Source organism: Aspergillus viridinutans, assembly GCF_018404265.1.
Source record: "Aspergillus viridinutans IFM 47045 DNA, scaffold_4, whole genome shotgun sequence".
NCBI classification, from domain to species: Eukaryota; Fungi; Ascomycota; class Eurotiomycetes; order Eurotiales; family Aspergillaceae; genus Aspergillus; species Aspergillus viridinutans.
Genome location: NW_025091220.1, coordinates 2,920,504 through 2,938,282, shown reverse-complemented (window position 1 = coordinate 2,938,282; position 17,779 = coordinate 2,920,504). Strand labels below are relative to the sequence as shown.

General features: G+C 52.1%; 3 protein-coding genes across 3 annotated transcripts; 2 read left to right on the top strand and 1 right to left on the bottom strand.

Annotated features, from left to right (window-relative positions):
* Nucleotides 1–384: 384 nt before the first annotated feature.
* On the top strand, nucleotides 385–6,711 carry Aspvir_006970 (putative myosin class II heavy chain (MHC); the record flags this gene model as incomplete). The annotated part of the gene is made up of 1 exon (XM_043270158.1): nucleotides 385–6,711. The coding sequence occupies one exon, from the start codon at nucleotides 385–387 to the stop codon at nucleotides 6,709–6,711; it is 6,327 nt and encodes a 2,108-aa protein (XP_043126093.1).
* A 1,418-nt stretch (nucleotides 6,712–8,129) lies between these two features.
* Aspvir_006969 (putative RNA export mediator Gle1) lies at nucleotides 8,130–9,775 on the bottom strand (the record flags this gene model as incomplete). Its single annotated transcript, XM_043270157.1, has 2 exons — nucleotides 8,130–8,900; nucleotides 8,972–9,775. 2 exons carry the CDS (start codon nucleotides 9,773–9,775, stop codon nucleotides 8,130–8,132), a joined length of 1,575 nt encoding a protein of 524 aa, XP_043126092.1.
* A 3,229-nt stretch (nucleotides 9,776–13,004) lies between these two features.
* On the top strand, nucleotides 13,005–17,407 carry ssdA (mRNA-binding translational repressor SSD1; the record flags this gene model as incomplete). Its single annotated transcript, XM_043270156.1, has 5 exons — nucleotides 13,005–13,101; nucleotides 13,188–15,814; nucleotides 15,879–16,238; nucleotides 16,301–17,304; nucleotides 17,368–17,407. The coding sequence occupies 5 exons, from the start codon at nucleotides 13,005–13,007 to the stop codon at nucleotides 17,405–17,407; spliced, it is 4,128 nt and encodes a 1,375-aa protein (XP_043126091.1).
* Between the last annotated feature and the right edge of the window lie 372 nt (nucleotides 17,408–17,779).

The window sequence follows — 17,779 nt, the reverse complement described above, 5'->3', positions numbered from 1 at the left end:
TCGGCGTCTTGTCCGCCGCCTTTCATCGTGATACCCAACGACAGTCCTGACGATTCGCATTCGACCGTACCATTGGTACCATCCTACGCATCTCCAGAAGTGTCGAATCGCTCGGCCTCCAGATCCCCTGGCCCGCAGCAACCCCCGAGGACCAACAGCGTCACCCCAAATCCCCCAACAACTGCCCACCCGACTCTTCCAAAATTGCGTGGGGCTTGGGAGTCATCTACATCGTCCCCGGATAACCGAGAGAAGGAGAGTAGTGTCTATTATACAACTGCTTGGGGCTCACCTTATGCGGCACCAAGCCCGCGGAGGCTTTCTTGGTCATTAAGTCAGTTGGCGGGTATTGATCGCGCCTCTGGAGACAGCTCTCCAGCGTCGATGCGAAGTGGTATAGACCACGATCCTGAGATAAATAATACGGACTTACTAAAGCCTTCTGCCGCGGAGACATCGGCGCGGCATCTATACAGCAACCTTCTCAGTCGTTCTCCTGGACGAGACCTGCTTAGTAGGAAAGGAGGCAAATCCATCAAGGATTTTACGCAGGACTGGATCAACCAATATCTCTCAGGGCAACCACGAACGGAGCGAAGCAACTGGTTGAGCGACGACTCCGGTAGCGAGGCCCCCTCGTTCTTTACCGCGCAGAACCATTTTGCCGACGACGCTTCGGACGACTGGCTTGGTCTGGAGGAGGATAGGCGTGGCGAGGACCTGCTTAGAACCCCAACACTCGCCGACTTTGTGAGTCGACGAGCTCTCACTGCTAACGGCGAGAATAGCCTGGGGCGTCAAAAGGTCAAGGATTCCCTGCACAAACGAACTGACACACTCCGACAAGAAGACTTTTGGGGATTCGCATACGACAAGGATCCCCAGTCACTTACCATGACAGAAACAAAGGATACACCACCTTCAGCGGAGATGGAGACCGGCAAGGCGCCGTCACCGGCTGAGAAGCCGCTGCCTCCGCCCCCGGCAGATGCCGACAGCGAACCCCAATCAATATCGCACCCCTCTGAGAGCTCATCCACCCCGGTACCGGTAAAAAAGCCAGCTCTGGATAAGGAGCTGCCTACGCCAACGCCCAGACCTAAGAAGAAAATCAACTGGCGTGGGAAAGCCTGCATTATTGCCATCCCTTTCGATGACAGAAGAGGCACGGAGGAGTCTGGGTACCGTTTATTGTCAGTCCAAGACGTGCAGCAGCGGCTGAGAAACTGGGAAGAGCAGGGATATGACATCCGTGGCTTCACTGTCGGAGCGCCCGAGGACTTGTCAGATCTCGAACTGGGCGGGCTAAGTCGTCCGTCATTCCCCGACTTTAAGGATGTCCAGGAGGAGTGGGAGGCCGGAAAATGCACTGTCAGTATTCCAGACAAAGCAGAGTGGGATGCGTATGTCAACTGGCTTCAGGAGGAGAAGTTGCGGGCCCTGGGGGTCTCCCTTGGAGATGAGGAGATGCCACCATCCGTCTCCCCTGCTTCTGCTGCTCTTAGCCAGATGGCCCCCTTTCCCGGGCTCATCGCATCGCCGCCGATTCCCACGGCTTCAGCAACCAGCAACCCGCTATCCATTCCCCACCATTTCTCGCCTCACTTCAATCAATCGGCGAATGCAAGTAATGGCTTCGCTTCGTTGGCGTCTCCGGCCTCCCAATTCAGTGTACAGACACCGTTCTTCGGCGTTGAGCAGAACCTTTTGCCGGGGTATCTTCCATTCCAACCCACACCTCCGGCTCAAGGCGCTCTTACTCCCCAGAGTTTCTTCAATGTACGCCAAGGAAATGTTGCCTCGACTATAGGTGGCAACCTTCCGAATTTGACGTCGATCCTGTCGCCAGTTTCTCCCTTGCACGATCAAGGCGCATTCCATCCAGGTTTGGAGGAGCCATCACTCCCATCAAAGGACTCTCAGTATGGCCACTTCGACCATGGGCCACAGGAAGCTGTCCCGAGAAGTGCCCACCCACGGGCAGAAACGCCAGACCATTTCCACGCTTCAAACATTGAAATCGCCCAGCCGACACCGCGTGGTCACAGTCGGGGCCATAATCTCAGCGAAACCCTTCAGAAGGGCCTGGACCAGGTTGGCCCCTCTGATTATCATCTGGAGGAGTCAATAGAACGGCAATTGGACGAGGATGATCGAGAGCCAATCCGAAACAACCTGCACAACTCTGAGCTCTTCCACTCACGATGGGCGTTGCCGGATAACGACCACCATGGAATGCAACGCGTGCCTCAACATCTACAACAATTTTATGGCGAGAACTACGTGCAAGCTCACGCCAACGAAGGGTCGGATATCGATACAAATCCTAGCCTGTCTGGTGCTACTCACGGACATGGGTCACTTACGAACAACATCCCCTGGCATGAACCCAAACCAAGCACAGGTTCATTTGTCGGTGGACACAAGTCGAAGCTCTCAACATCGACCCTCAATGTGGAGGCAAGGGAGTTTGATCCGACCGGCGCGTCGACTGCGCAAAACTATCCACCCCAAGGGAATGCGTTCCAATTATCAGGCATGGGAGGCCCGGCGTTTACTTTTGGGGCTGGAACAAACTTCATACCTGCCGGTGGTTTCAATGTTACTGCTCCTGCGTTCACGCCGGGCGATGCCAATATTACCCAGCACCACAATGTCCCCTCTGGTGAATTCAAATTCTCCTCGGCCTCTTTCAACGTTGCTGCTCCGGCCTTCAATCCAACCGGCAACCTTGGCCCTTCAATATCTGCCCAGCCTTCAGCCAGCCGAACTAAGATCTTTGGAGACATCGATCTTTCTCAGATTTCTAAACCTCCTAAGAAATCCAAGGCCATTCCCATCGTCCGTCCCGATGACAACGCCCTGGATAACAAGAACAAAGCCAACGCCGAAGACGACCATGGTCGGGTTTCATCGGATCGTCACAAGCGTGTCCGTCGTGGCGATAGTCCTGAAGGAGAAGCTCAATATGCTGTACCCAGTCATCCCCTGACAGAAACGACCAATGCTCAGGGGTCTCAGGCGTCAAATATTCCTCGAGACATGCCTGCGGAGGGCAAAGAGAATGAGGTACCGGGACAAATTGTGCACGACCTGAACCAGAAGGAGGCATTTGAGGACAAAGAGAACGAATCCGTGGAACGCAACGACACGCCCGTCAGTGAAGCGTCAACATGGACTCCGTTTGACACCAAGGACGAAAGGGCAGTTGCACAGCCAGAGTCCCAAGAACAAGATCAAGAGGGCGACAAGGTCACGCAGGAAGCCGCTCCTCCAGTAGCTGGAGCCGCTGTTAACGACGAGGTTTCGACGAAGAAGACCGCAGAGACTAGCAGCAAGAGCTCATTCCTCAAACCGACTGCAAAACCATTCGAATTCAAACCTGCCGTCCCTGAATTTGTGCCGACTGTTTCCGAGCAACCCAAGCCTGTACCTGCCCCTGAGAAGCCACGGAATGATCTCATGGCGTCGCGTTATGCTGTCGTAAGCCCTCCTGCTTCTCCCAAGCGGGATTCGGTACCCTCTGAGCCTGCCCAGCCTTTGGCTCACGCAGACGATGACGACCCTACAGTCACAGCGGCTCTGCCGGAGGGTGATCTTTCAAGGACTGTTTCTGAGGCGGAATCCCCTGATGATGAGGAATTGAACGCTGTCATGGAGCAGCTCAATGATGGCTCTGACGTTGGCATCGAGAGGTTGAGCACACCTCGGCCTGCATATGAGCCGCCAGAGTCAGCACTAGGACCGTCCAAAGAGAAAAGGCACGGTCATGCAGACATTCGAAGCGAAGCACCCAGCCCAAGCCCGGGACGGAGCCCTGTGGCTCAAGCTCTTGAGGTTCCGAAACTCGATTTCGACGCATATTCCCAGGCATCCATGTCTCCTTCTAGGGGAGTCATTGGCGGCAGCCATTCACCCGTTCGGCAGCTGATCAGCCGCAACGAGCATATCAGTGACTGGGATGATGTGATCTCCTCCGGCGAGGATGAGAAGTTGGTCAACAGAAGCCGGTTCTTTGACCGCCGCGTCAACGACCTCATCGGCACGGTCATTGAAGAGCGCCTTTTGCCTCTGGAACGTGCATTGGAGGCCATTCAGGAATCGGTTATGATGGTTACGTCTGGTGCCCATAACAAATGGCTAAGGAGAAGCGTGTCTGCCGAAATTGAAGAAAGCGATGCCGACGACGAAGACGACGAGTACGATGAGAACGGTTCCTATAGAGCGAGGTCGCCTTTCGCTCGGAGAGATCGCAGGCTCGAGAGACTGAAGAACGTTATCTTGGAAGCCCTCGCCGGTCGCGAACACCAGCAGCTTCCAGAACCAACCGAGAATCCTGAATTGACGAAACTGCGTGGCATGGTCGCGGAACTCCATGCCTTGACCGCACAAAAGTTTTCAGAAGATCCCATGGCCAATCTGAGGGAGATGATGCAAGACGTCGTTTCAAGCCAACTGGTTCAGTACCAACCTCGACCTTCTGATGCAGAGGAGATCGGTGCCGACAGTCTTATGCTGCAGATCGATGGCTTAAAGAACATGCTACGCCTTACCGATGAGCGAGCCGAGCAGGAGTACAAACTGCGCAGAGAGGCACAGGACTCTGTGGCTGAGCTTCAGCGACTTCTGAAGCTTGCCGAGGAGGAAGCCGCTCGTCATAGTGAGGCCGCTGAATCTGCCGAAGCTCGTCTGCTCCAGTTCAAGGAGGAAAAGATCCCTTACTTTGAACAGATCCAGTTCCGATTCGACACCCTGGAACAGGAACATGCCACGCTCAAGCTTACCCTTGCCGAAGTCTCCTCAAAGAATATCTCTCTTGAGGGTACTCTGGATGAGTACCGGTTTTCCAGCGACAACTGGAAGCGTGAGAGTGAGCAAGCGAAGAGCGAACTCGAGAAAACAAAGGCAGAAAACGAGAAACTTCGTGGCACCATTGATCACCTCAAAACTCGGATTGAGGATGGCCTGAGTATCCGGCATAATCTGAGTGAGAAATTCGACCGTCTTCAGGATGAGATGGTGGCTGTGACTAGGGATATCACCAGAGACCAGGCGTCATGGCGGAGACGGGAAGAGGAGCACATGGCGAAATATAACGAGCTACGGACGGCTTATAACCGGGAGGCCAAGCTGCGCGAGAAGCTTGAAAGCGACATCAGCGAGTTGGAGCAGCAGGAGAGGGAAGCGGCCAAGTTGAAGTTTATCTTTGGACAATCTCAGCAAGAAAACGCAAGACTGGAGGAACTCGTTGCTAACCTGAGATTGGAGAACCATGAGCTGCAGAACAAGGCTGCTCGCTATGAGCGTGAGTTCAACGAAGCGCGTGAAACCAGTCGCACCGAAATCCAGCGCACTAGGACTTCCCTGGAGGCAGACCTCGAAGCCGCTAACAGTCAAGTCAACATTGTCCGTGCTGAGCTGGAGGCACAGATCATTCGCCTTCAGAGTCAATTGGATAATGTCCGCCTAGACACAGACACGGCGCGGGAGCGCTATGAGATGCTGCTAGAGGAAGCCAGCGAAACTAAAGCTAGTGCTTTGGCCGCCGCGGCTGAAGCTAAGGACCGTGCCATGGAGGAGCAGCGGAGAACGCATGAACGTGTTCTGAACGATTTACGGGAGCGTCACGCTCGTGCTCTGCACAATTCCACCGAGGATAGGCAGCGGACCGAGTCTCATCTGATGGAACGACTGGCGTTGGCTGATGACAAAGTGCATCATCTTGAGGACCGTGTTAAGCATCTCGAAGAGAAGCTGGAGATCACGAATGCGGCCGCGCGGGCGGCGGCTGAAGCGGCTCAGACGGTCAAGGCAGGGTCCAGTCACTCCCCTGTTGGGCACTCGACCTCACCCTCCATGAACTTCAACAAGGATTCCATGGTTCCAGAGAAGATCTCCCCTCAGGCCCTGCGGGAGTCCATCTTTGTCCTTCAGGATCAACTGCAGCAGCGCGAGACACGCATTGAGGAGCTGGAGCAAGAACTCTCTGGCGTGGACAAGGACGCGCCGAACAAGCTCAAGGAGAAGGACACCGAGATCACCTGGCTGCGGGAGCTTCTTGGCGTGCGTATCGACGATCTCCAGGACATCATCAACACACTGTCGGGTCCATCCTTTAACCAGCACGCTGTGCGCGATGCGGCTATCCGTCTGAAGGCCAACCTGCAAATGCAACTCCAGGAACGCGAACGAGCTCAGTCTGGGCAGAACTTCCCTAGTCTCCCCTCACTCGCTGATTTGACTGCCTCGCCGCGTTCCCTACCTCTCGCCGCTGCAGCGGCGTGGGGGAACTGGCGCAAAGGCCGGGAGAATGCAAACTCCGGTGCCTCTGAGCAGACACCATCCAAGTCAAATAATGCGAGCTCATTTCTTTCGGGACTCCTCACGCCTCCGAGCTCCAACTTCCGACAGGCTCCTTCAACTTCGGGTGGAGCTGCCACCACAGGCTGGAGGCGCTCCTCGGAGAGTCGGCCGCTGAGGAACATCAACACAACACCTAGACCTCTATCTTCACGCCAGACTGCTCCTTTGCAGGAGCCTCCAAGTACACCTCCACTTCTGCGACGGTCGAGCTATGACCATGACGCGGAGCCTGCTGATTATGCAGACGGCTCCTTTGGGGAAGACGTCGAGAGCGCTGCGGATGGATTAGTCTCTGCGTCGCCTAAGGGGACAGAGGAGGGACCATTTGGGCCTCAGCTTACTTCCTGAAGAGGCCACTCGACGTCTCTGAATTTTTCCAATTTGTGACACTAAGCATGCATATTCTATCCTCTCTTTTCCGCGTTTCCGTCTTGTATCTGTTGAAACGTTGTGCTTGAACAAATTTGCCCATTCTGTTGTTTATGGCTTTAAATTACGATCTTTATTCCCTCGTTACATATTACAGTTCTGTGTTTCTCTGCGTTTTCTCATCTGATAACACCAGTTGACTTTACAGAGAGACACTGTACAATTCTTCCTCGACGTCTGTGTACCTACTCATCGCCACTCGTTCTCTCCTTCCTGTTATTTCGCCTTGATTGATCTGCCAGGCAGATGTCATTCACCACCACATACCCCTGTTTATTTCTGCTAGCAGCAGTAATCACGCTCTAGATAGCGTATCATATAGATACCCTCTTCTAATTGGACATACATTCCTTGATCAACATCACGTCTAACTTATCGGATCACCATATACACTATACACCCAATCGCCCGTTTTGAGATAGAAGCATCTTGTCTATCAACTCCATTAAGGCTCCATTCCAGCACCTGCTCCGAGCATTAAGCGGCAACCGTATACAAACAATCCATTCTGGAATTGAGAGGGTCTCTGTGGTCCGCACAACACAAATACTCTTATAGTACCCATACCCAAAATATCCGGAAGAAATGACCAAGAGGGGATACTGACCGACAAAGGCAGGTTCCTGCCTTCGAAGTTTGCCTGCAGATGGCCGCCCTCAGGCCTCAGGCGGCGATTGTTCGGCCCGAACGGGATTCGGCATCATTATCAGTCTATCACAACAGTAACACAACATGGGCTGCTGATGCAATGCGAGACCAGTTACACTCAAGATAAGGTATTTAGTTGAGAAGCAAATATGTTTATTTCCACTGATATCGTGTATCGTGTTGTGACCGTTCTTCCTGCAGGTCTATCTGGCATTCCAGTCCAAGCAAAATAAGCAAATCCAGGATTCTATTCCATATTCCATGACATTCATTTCACTGTTTGTACCACCAGGCGTTGCCAGTTTGGTTTGGCTATAATAGGGGATAGATATGATCCGCATGCAAAATCGCTTCAGTGTCCTGATGGTCTCAAGTACATCTGCTTCAGCTGTGTGGAACAAAAAATCGTTGCCAATGGCTTAGCACCCTCACAAAAAAAAGTGCGTCAAAAATGGCGATATAAGCTGTAAAAATGCTCTTGTCAGATGTCTATTCGGAAAACCGCTTCTTGCGGCCGGTGTAGGAGGGATCAGGCAGAATGTAGCCTGATCTAGGGTCGTTGCGTCCAAAGACTGCCCTTCCGGATCTTTGCTTGATTGGAATAAGGCGTAAAAAAGGAGTGTGCCATCTGTTACAAAGCAATGTCCAAGCTTTGGGGCTCCGAACCGATCGGCATGGCATCTCTCCTTTTAAATAATGATGTGCTTTTCTCTCTTGTAAATATCTCTCAAGAGTTTCAGTTGGTTGATACCCATGCTCTGGCGGGTAAGGCTGTTGGGTAAATCGACAATCGCCCGTCGAATCAACGCCAGGCCCATATGCCCAAAGAAGCCCACAATCCTCTCGGCAGAGGTCTTGAGCATAGCAAAGAGCAACGTAATGTGTGTTTCTTGGATTTCATTGGGCGGAATCATGAGGATTTTATGCATCGTATACCAGAACATGGTGTTGGGAAACGGGTTCCTGCGAGGTGTCTTGCCGAAATTGCGCAACGTCAACGCGGCATATCCCGCTCCCAGCGCCATCATGCGGTCCGCATGGGCTTGTTCACTGATGAAAGGTCCGTCAGGGCCCTCACGCCACCAGCCGATGGCCCTTCTGCCGGCCTCGGTTTTCTCATTGCCGTAAAAGCCCCAAAGTGCAGGACAAACGACGCGGTACTTGGCCCAAAGGATGTCAACCATGTGGTGTCCCTTGTAAATGAAAGCGTCCATGGAGAAGATTTGCGCAGCCACGATGCCAATCGGCTCCGCTTGGCCCTGGTTAATAGATGCCTCCGTGATGAGAGACGAAATCAAACACTTGGAGAATATGTTCAAGGCGTAGATCAAGAGCGCTGGCACTTTGTTGTCTTCTGAGTTGGCGATGTCCTCCGGGGGAAATGCAAAAAACTGCCGCACATCAACAGAGGGCTCCGTGATCGACGCAGCTTTTTCTAGTGCCGAACGAATCTCCTGAAGCTACATAAATTGAAGGCAATACAGTCAGCATTGATAATTTATCCGAAAAACGACAACGTCACTGCACTCACCTGGGTTTTGTTGGCACCCTTGCCTTCCCGTAGTTGACCGACACATTTTTTGATTGACCGACGGATGTCTCCCATGTTCTGCTTAACGACCGGGTTGGTTTTCCCCTCGTCCTTCAGGTATTGTCGAAATTTCTTCAAGTGTTGATGAAGCTCCACGTAGCGTAATTGCACCTTGGTCTCCTCCTCGGTCTGACGAGCGCCACCAATCTGCTTCTGCTGCTCTGCCTGAGCCTTTTTCGCAGCTTCTGCCGTGCGTTGTGCGGCTTCTTGTTCAGCCTTTTGTGCCTCCGCTTGTCGTTTCCTATTTTCCTCCTCTAGTCGTTCTTTTTCCTTGCGTTCCTTCTCTTCTTGCTCAGCCTTGCGCTTCTTTTCGGCCTCCTCTTCAGCTTTCCTCTTTGCTTCTTCGGCCGCTTTGCGCTCTGCCTCTCGTCGCGCGGCCTCCTCTTGCTCACGCCGCAGTTTCTCTGCTCGTTCTCGTTCTAATCGCTCAGCTTCTCGACGAGCCTCTTCCTCTTTGCGACGCTTTTCTTCCTCGACCGCTCGCTGGTGAGCTCGGAGGGTCTCCTGCGCTTCCTCCCGCACCTGATCATGACGCGCAGCAACTTTGTCAAGCGCGGTATAGTGTATGGCCTCACGTTCGCTATCAATGCGGTCGAGTCGTTCGTAAAAGGATTTTCGTTCCCACGCTTTGACCTGCTTTAACTCGGTACTGTGGATTTGTAATTGTTCCAGGTCTCTCGTGAGATCCAGTAGAAGCTGCCTCGACGGGCTATCCAAACCCGCAGGATAGCTTATTCGACCCATTGTGAAGGTAGATTTATCACTTCTGTAGGAATTGGCCGACGGTCCGTGACGCGCAAGGTTCGATGAGGGACTGAGGAGATGGGAGGGCACGAGTAAAGACTTGATGGACGTAGGACGTAGGCAGAAAGTTCGCACGTATGGATATAGGCAAGAGGCGTCAAGAGAAGATCAACGGGTCTTCCGCGAGGTCATCTGCTAATGGCGATCTAATTCATGAGATAGAACATAGCGAACGTCCAGAGGCTCGGGATTCGACAATTCAGTCGTTCGCGTATTTTTTCCGCCGTCCTGAAGTGAGATTACTCGTCAATGACGTGCTGAATGCAGGGCTGTGTGAGGAAAACGATAGGTATAGAAGCTGGGTCTCATCACTGAGAGATCAAAGGAGAAGCATCCGATTCGAGGTATCTCGAAAACGTAATTGAGCGGAATTATCCAGGAAAACCCGCCCAAAGTATAAGGCTTCAAAAGATGAAAAGTGCGCGTGTGAAAAAGATACTCGATGCTCTCGAATTATACAAGGAAATAGGATTGGATGCATGCCATATCAGTTAATGAGCAATGGATGTATTGCTCCGATAACTGCTAGCAAAGGCAAAACAGATTAAGGTCATACCTTTTCCTCAAGGGCTCAATGACGCAGGAGATCGACGAAAAATGGCAACGGATGGACAGCCCCCCAATTGAGGGACGTTTGGATCAATAGGTAGAGTAGATGTCGCTGTTGACGCTCCTTGTTTGATGCCGGAAAAAGGTTCGACCTCCGTACCAATTGCGAGCCTTGATTCCTCGATCCTCAGGAGTCGAAGTTGATCAAACAGCGCAAACAGCAGCAAATCACGGGAGTGGCACCCTTAACTTTAGCTACCTTACGGGTTCAATGAACCGTTCCTCGGTCGGAGCTGTGGAGGACGGGCTTCTTGCATCATGATCATCTACGCATGAATATCATTAATGAAAGTCCGTACTCGTCTCTTGACTGATATGAAGTAACCAAAGAGAGTCTCTCCTTTCAAGCATAAATTACCGAAGCGACTTCGTTACGCCATCAGTACTACGGCCAGGTCACGAGTCCTGCTAAGGTGCTTCAGACAGCTCCAGTGGATCCCACTAGATGGACCCTCAGCCACTCAGCTATTGGGTGGGTTCCATCATCCACTACCTACTCCTTATTGTATTATTACCAGTCAATACATGCCCGTCCATGCTTCCCAGACTGTGAGGGTGTTTAGGGAGTAGGGAGGTGAAGATGGCCCTGAATAGTTGTATACAAGTTATTATTGCTTGTAGGCATAATTGGTCAGGAATGGTACCTAAGGTGGAGTCTAGTTCATTAATACCTCTAAGTAATCTCTAAACTGAGTTACACCATGATTACCAGAAGAACGCAGGAATGACAAGCTAGGGAACCGCCGAGAGAACCAGAAGATCGTGTCGTCCCTCAAGTATGGTAACTTTGATTTAGTGACGGGTCAATCAGTTCTCGTTATTGACCTTTGCTCATCAGCCTTGGTCTCAATAATTAAAATAATAAGGGAGACCTGTAGCAGGAGAATCAGAGCATTCATCATTGACAGTACTTGGAAATACTGAAGATAAAAGGGAAAAAGCAAGCACAATAACGAATACATACATGGACGAGACCAAAGCCCAACGTCGACCTCTTCGAGTAGTCTACCTATGATTGCTCCAAAGGCCGTCTCCCCCACATCCTTATTATTATTGTTCTCCTACTCTGTAGTTTTACTTGAAGACCGCTAGAGGAGTAGTTGTTCTCTTAGTTTGCTCCTCTTTCTGATATACTAGACCACTTGTAGACTAAATATATCCCATCGTAAAACTTCATCCTCACCCTCTCTTTCTCTCTTCCTCTTTGCTTCTCACTCATCCATCTCCTCTTCTCATCTCTTCTCCTCCCTCTCTCTCCTTTTTGCTTATCTTCCTGTCCTCCCCCTCCTCTCTTCCCCCCCCCACCATAGTCGTTTGCTACCCCCCATCATTCCTTCAGCATCAAGTAGAGTCAATCTCTTGATAACAACCAATAATCATCAGTGCTCAGCACCATTCTTCATCTTCTTGTCGTTCTCTCTTCTGGATCAGAACCTCGTCGCTTTCGCATCGTGCTTTCTGATTCGACATTGGATAAGAAACGTTAGAGACTACAAAAGTACCCCCAGGGGACCAAAGGAAACCGAGGCCAACTCAACAGCTCCTTATCCTGCTTCGCTATCAATTTCCCCCCTTTTCCCTTCCCCAATCCGGTCTCTTGTGTGAGACTCCGATCGCTTCTGTGGAATCTCCATCAAATAGGCCCAATATACTCTTCAACAGATTGCCGAAAATATATAACTAAAGGAGAACGGAAATTAAGGAGCGTTTCGAGAGCGATCAACTGAAAGGGACACCCTTTTTGTTATCCTCTTGTGGTGGTTGTGGTTGTGGTTGAGAAACAGCTTCCCTCCACTTGTCCGGTCCTTCTCCTCCACCCTCATCTCGCCAGTCAACAGCTTCATTCTCTCTTTGAGCAGCATCGACCTTTTGACATCTGTCCGCGCTAAACCCTCCTCAATCCTCTTTCTTGTCGACTTAGGAGAGGTAAAGGGATTTGATTGTGAGCTGGTCACCGCTTTCTTCATATGAACAGGTATTCCCGCTTCATGCGTTAAGGGGGACGATAAACGAGGGAAAAAAGAAAAAAGACGTCATTCTTCAACAGTAGAATTCTACGTTAGTTGGACTGTCATTCAGAGGTGAGTCTTGACTCTTCGCAAAGGACCTCTTACTGCTTCCCGTCTCATCTCTATCATTCTGTCCTCGTATGATTGCCACTCCTTGCCGCTTTCCACTCTCCAACTGGCTTGTTCCTTCCATTTGATAGCTACGATCTTTCGTTGATGTCACTCTCGGGCCCAGTCACAGCTTCCGTAGCCCCCTCCTCTTTGATCTTCCCCCAGTCCTAGCTAACTCAGGCTTTGGATTTCCTCTTATTGTTCTTTTAACATCTACTCATCCTTTCTATCTCCTAATACTAATTTGCTGTTCCGTCTTGGTTAGTATAGTACAAATTGCCTGTCGTTTTCCGAGCTTCCTACGGTCGGCCTTCATCGCGGGTAGCCCCACAGAAGTGAATAAGTCGCCTTCGAACTCTCCCTTATATTCAAAGCAGGACGTCCCTCGCGTGGAAGACTCAACCCTACAATATCAGTTCGTTCACTGTCGTTCTGAGAAGATGGATCAACAGGGCCAATCCGGGGTTCCCGGCCCCGCTGGCCGCAAGCTCCATATAGCTCACAGGAGAAGTCCCTCTGAGCTGACTCCTCTCATGAGTATGTTTGACAATATCCAGAAGAATCAACTCCACTTTTATATTTTCGCGTACAATTATTCGCTGACGATTCGATTTTGACAATAGTGGAACAACTGGCCATTCAACAACAGATTGAGCTGCTTCAGCAACAACAACAACAAATTGCGGCGACACACCAACAGTATGTGAACATGGGACTTTTACAGCCACAGCAACTGGGCCAGGTTCCTGCATTCTCTCCTTCTCTTCAGGGCGGTGCGTCCATGGGGGGCGTTTCCCCTCAGATCAACGCCTTCCAGTTTCCCCAGCTAGCTCAACAACAGCTTGGCGTACCCATGAACACTCCTAGTCAGCACTCGCACCGACGCAATCAATCCGCACTTCCCGGTCTGCCCATGGGCCCTCCCCCTGCGCCATCCTCAGGCGCCTCCGGATACACTGATTACAACGCCCAGCAGGGTAACCCTCAGCAGAAGGAAAACAATAACCATGGTCGTAATCGGGGGCCTCCAGGTGGTGGTCACCAGCGTCGTCATTCGCTCGCTTTACCAGAAGCTAAAAAGGCCGCGGAGCTCGCTCAGCAAAAGAGAACAGCATCCGGCTTTCAATTCCCCGCCCCAGGCGCCGGGGGCAGCTCAGAGAACCTCTCAGGCTCCGAGGATAAGCCGACCGCGAGCACACCACAACCTCCCCAGGGGCTTGGTCTGCACCGCGCCGGCAACATCCGGGCTGGCGCCCATGGTCGCAGTCAATCCGTCGCTGTCGGCAACACCCGGGGATCGCTGTCCGGACGCGGTATGGGTGGCTTTCAATTTCCGCAATCTAGCGACATTGGGGGGCAGTCTGAGAACCAACGACGTGGGAGCCAGCCTGGCCATGCACGCACCTCATCGAGAAATTTCGACGGTAACTGGCGTCAGCCTAACAATCAGAATCAGGCACAGGACCAGCAGAAGAGCTTCGGACAGCAAGGTAGCACTTTCCAACCCGGCCACCGCGCTCGTGCGTCCATGAACCAATCGATCGGCTCGCTCGGCTCATTTCAGTATCCCGCCCAGCCCCAGCTTATCCAGTTGCCCCAGGGCCAGGTTGTTATGGCTCCACCTCAAATGTTCGGCGCTGGCCAGCAGCTAAGCCCATTGCAACTGGCACAGCTCCAAGCCCTGCAGCAACAAAACGGTCAATTGAATGGTCAAGGGCTCGGTCTGCAGGCTAGCCAACACGCTCCGCCACAGCTGTCTGCTCAGCAACAACAGCAGCAACAGCAACAGCAGCGCAAAACTCTATTCACTCCTTATCTGCCTCAGGCAAACCTGCCCGCTCTTCTGAGTAACGGTCAATTAGTGGCTGGTATTCTTCGAGTCAATAAAAAGAACCGTTCCGATGCCTATGTGACCACTCCGGATCTGGACGCCGACATCTTCATCTGTGGAAGCAAAGACCGGAACCGTGCGCTCGAGGGTGATTTTGTTGCCGTTGAATTATTGGATGTGGACGAGGTGTGGTCTCAGAAGAAAGAAAAGGAGGAGAAAAAGAAACGTAAAGATATCACAGATGCTCGCTCCGGCAGCACCGCAGGAACGGATAAATTATCGAGGTCGGACTCCGGTGCCAATGGCGATCGCCAGGAAATTGGACCCGATGGCAGCATCCGGCGTCGTGGCAGTCTGCGCCAACGACCGACACAGAAGAAGAATGACGACGTTGAAGTCGAGGGCCAGAGCCTTCTCCTCGTCGAGGAGGATGAGATCAGTGACGAACAGAAGCCTCTTTATGCGGGTCACATCGTTGCTGTCATTGAGCGTATTGCCGGCCAAATGTTCTCGGGAACTTTGGGGCTCCTTCGGCCTAGCAGCCAGGCCACAAAGGAGAAGCAGGAAGCTGAACGGCAGGCCAGAGATGGCGGTCACGGCCGTCATCAGCACGATCGTCAACTGGAAAAACCGAAGATCGTGTGGTTCAAGCCCACCGACAAGCGTGTCCCCCTCATCGCTATCCCTACTGAGCAGGCACCTCGCGATTTCGTGGAGAAGCATCAGGAATATGCCAACCGTATCTTTGTCGCTTGCATTAAGAGATGGCCAATCACATCCCTTCATCCCTTTGGTACTCTCGTGGAACAGCTCGGTGAAATGGGCGATTTGAAGGTGGAAACAGATGCTCTTCTCCGGGACAACAATTTTGGTGCCGACGAGTTCTCGGATGCCGTGGTCAAGAGCATCGGCTGGGAGGACTGGTCCGTCTCCAGCGAAGGCGATGCGCTTCTCGAGTCCCGTCGGGATTTCCGTTCGGAAACAACCTTCACCATTGATCCAAGCGGGGCTATGGAGCTAGATAATGCCTATCACATCAAGCCTCTGGACGATGGTAAGGTCGAAATTGGTATTCATGTTTCTGATATCGCCCACTTTGTGAAGGCAAACTCTCTGGTTGACCGGGAAGCAAAGAAGCGAGGCACGGCGGTCTACCTCATGGATCGACTGGTCAATATGCTGCCTCGGCGGGTCTCTACGGAGCTCTGCTCTCTCCTTCCGGAACAGGATCGCCTCACGGTCAGCGTTGTATTCACTGCTAACCCAGAAACCGGCGCTGTCGACGAAGATGTCTGGATCGGCAAGAGTATCGTCAAGAGTGCAGGCAGATTGAGTTATGACGAAGTTAACTTTGCGATCAAGGGGGAGTCCAATGTATCTGTGGCCGGAATCTCCGCCAACACCATTCAGACCCTGAATGTCGGTAACACTTTATTCTCATTCTCTCTTCCATGACTGGGCACTAATGTAATATGGGTTCTAGGCCATCACGCAGAAGTTCCGAGAAGCTAGGTTTGGCAACCGTGTCTCGAACCCGCCACCTCTGCGCCTTCTACATCAGCTGGATGATGAGAATGTGCCTGTAGAAAGGAACATCTTCGATTTTACTGATGCACGCGAGCTGGTGGAGGAATTGAGACACAAGGCAAACTTCTTCGTTGCCCGCAAATTGATTTCCGCCATGCCCGATAAGGCCTTCCTCCGCCGTCAGCCGTCGCCTAACTCACGCCGCCTTCATTCCTTCGTTGACAGGATGAATCGCCTCGGCTATGACTTTGACCCTTCGAGCAGTGGAACTCTGCAGAGCAGTCTTTGCAAAGTACAGGATGATGATCTGCGGAAGGTTCGTGTTCGACTTTGCTACGGACATCACTTTTATTCCGCTGACTTACTGACCGGGATTAGGGTATGGAAACTGTTTTGTTGAAGGCGATGCAGCGTGCGAAATACTATGTGGCTAGCACTGTACAGGATGAGCAGCGCCATCACTACACCCTCAACCTACCCGTCTATACTCACTTTACCAACCCGTCCCGTCGCTATGCGGATATTATCGTTCACCGTCAGCTCGAGGCCGTCTTGTCTAATGGTGCAATTGAGTTCTCAGATGACGTGGAGTCTCTGAGCAAGACGGCGGATCTGTGCAATACCAAGAAGGATTCGGCGCACAATGCGCAGGAGCAGAGCGTCCATATTGAGGCCTGCCGTAGTATGGACAAGAAGAAACAAGAGATCGGTGGCGACTTAATCAGTGAGGGAATCGTTCTCTGTGTCTACGAGTCGGCCTTCGATGTCCTCATTCCTGAGTTTGGTTTCGAGAAGCGCGTCCACTGTGATCAACTACCTCTCAAGAAGGCCGAGTACCGCAAGGAGACGCGTGTTCTGGAGCTTTACTGGGAGAAGGGCGTTCCGTCTTCTGCCTACATTCCAGAGGACGAGCGGCCTAGACCTGCCAACTCCCGCGCTGCCCAGGCTGCGGCCGCGGCTCGCGAAGCAGAGGCTGCAAGAGAGCGTGCGCGCGAACGTGATGAGGCGATCCGCAAGCAGACTGAGACTGGAACCATGTCTGCCGATGACGTGGATGCTCTTTTCGACGATGACGATGACGTCTCCGAGGTCACCGAGATGGCTGCGGGCGTCTCTTTGAACTCATCTGCTGACCGCACAACCCAGAGCATGCCACCTTCGCCGACTCGTAATGGACATCTTCAGCAGACTCCTCACCGTACTCGGTCCGATCCAAAGATGCCAAGCAGCAACAACGACGTGCCGGAAGCTAAGTTGACCAACAAGGAGAAATACCTCAAACTGTTCAAGCTCCGCGAGGAGGACGGAGAGTACATTCAGGATGTAACCGAGATGACGCGGGTTCCCATCATTCTCAAGACTGACTTGAGCAAGAGCCCTCCGTAAGTTGTCCCTCATTGTCTTTCGATCATTTCGGGTACTTACTAACATGGACTGTCTTGTAGTTGTCTCACTATTCGCTCCGTCAACCCGTATGCCTTGTAAAGGCGAAGAGCTTTTTAGGTCACTTACTCGGATACTCGAATATGCTTGCAGGTTTATACTTCAGGTCCTTATGGCTGTAATATCGATTCGAGTATGGGTATGCATTATTCCATCAGGCGCCTGTCCAGTGGAGCTGTTGCATACTATTGCACAGCGCGGTTACATGACGACTTGCTTCAAAAAAGACGTCGATTGCAAAAGGTGTGTGTGGGTGGTAACCTAGGGGGAGTTCAGAAGTGTTTGAAGTGACCCGAATGACTGGACCAAGCGTAATCGTGGTAGTTACGCGACAGCATCTTTCAAGAGCTGGCCGCAGGTGAAACCTCGGCGGGAATTTGTCTACGTTTTTCAATGTTAAATAGTTGCATAGCT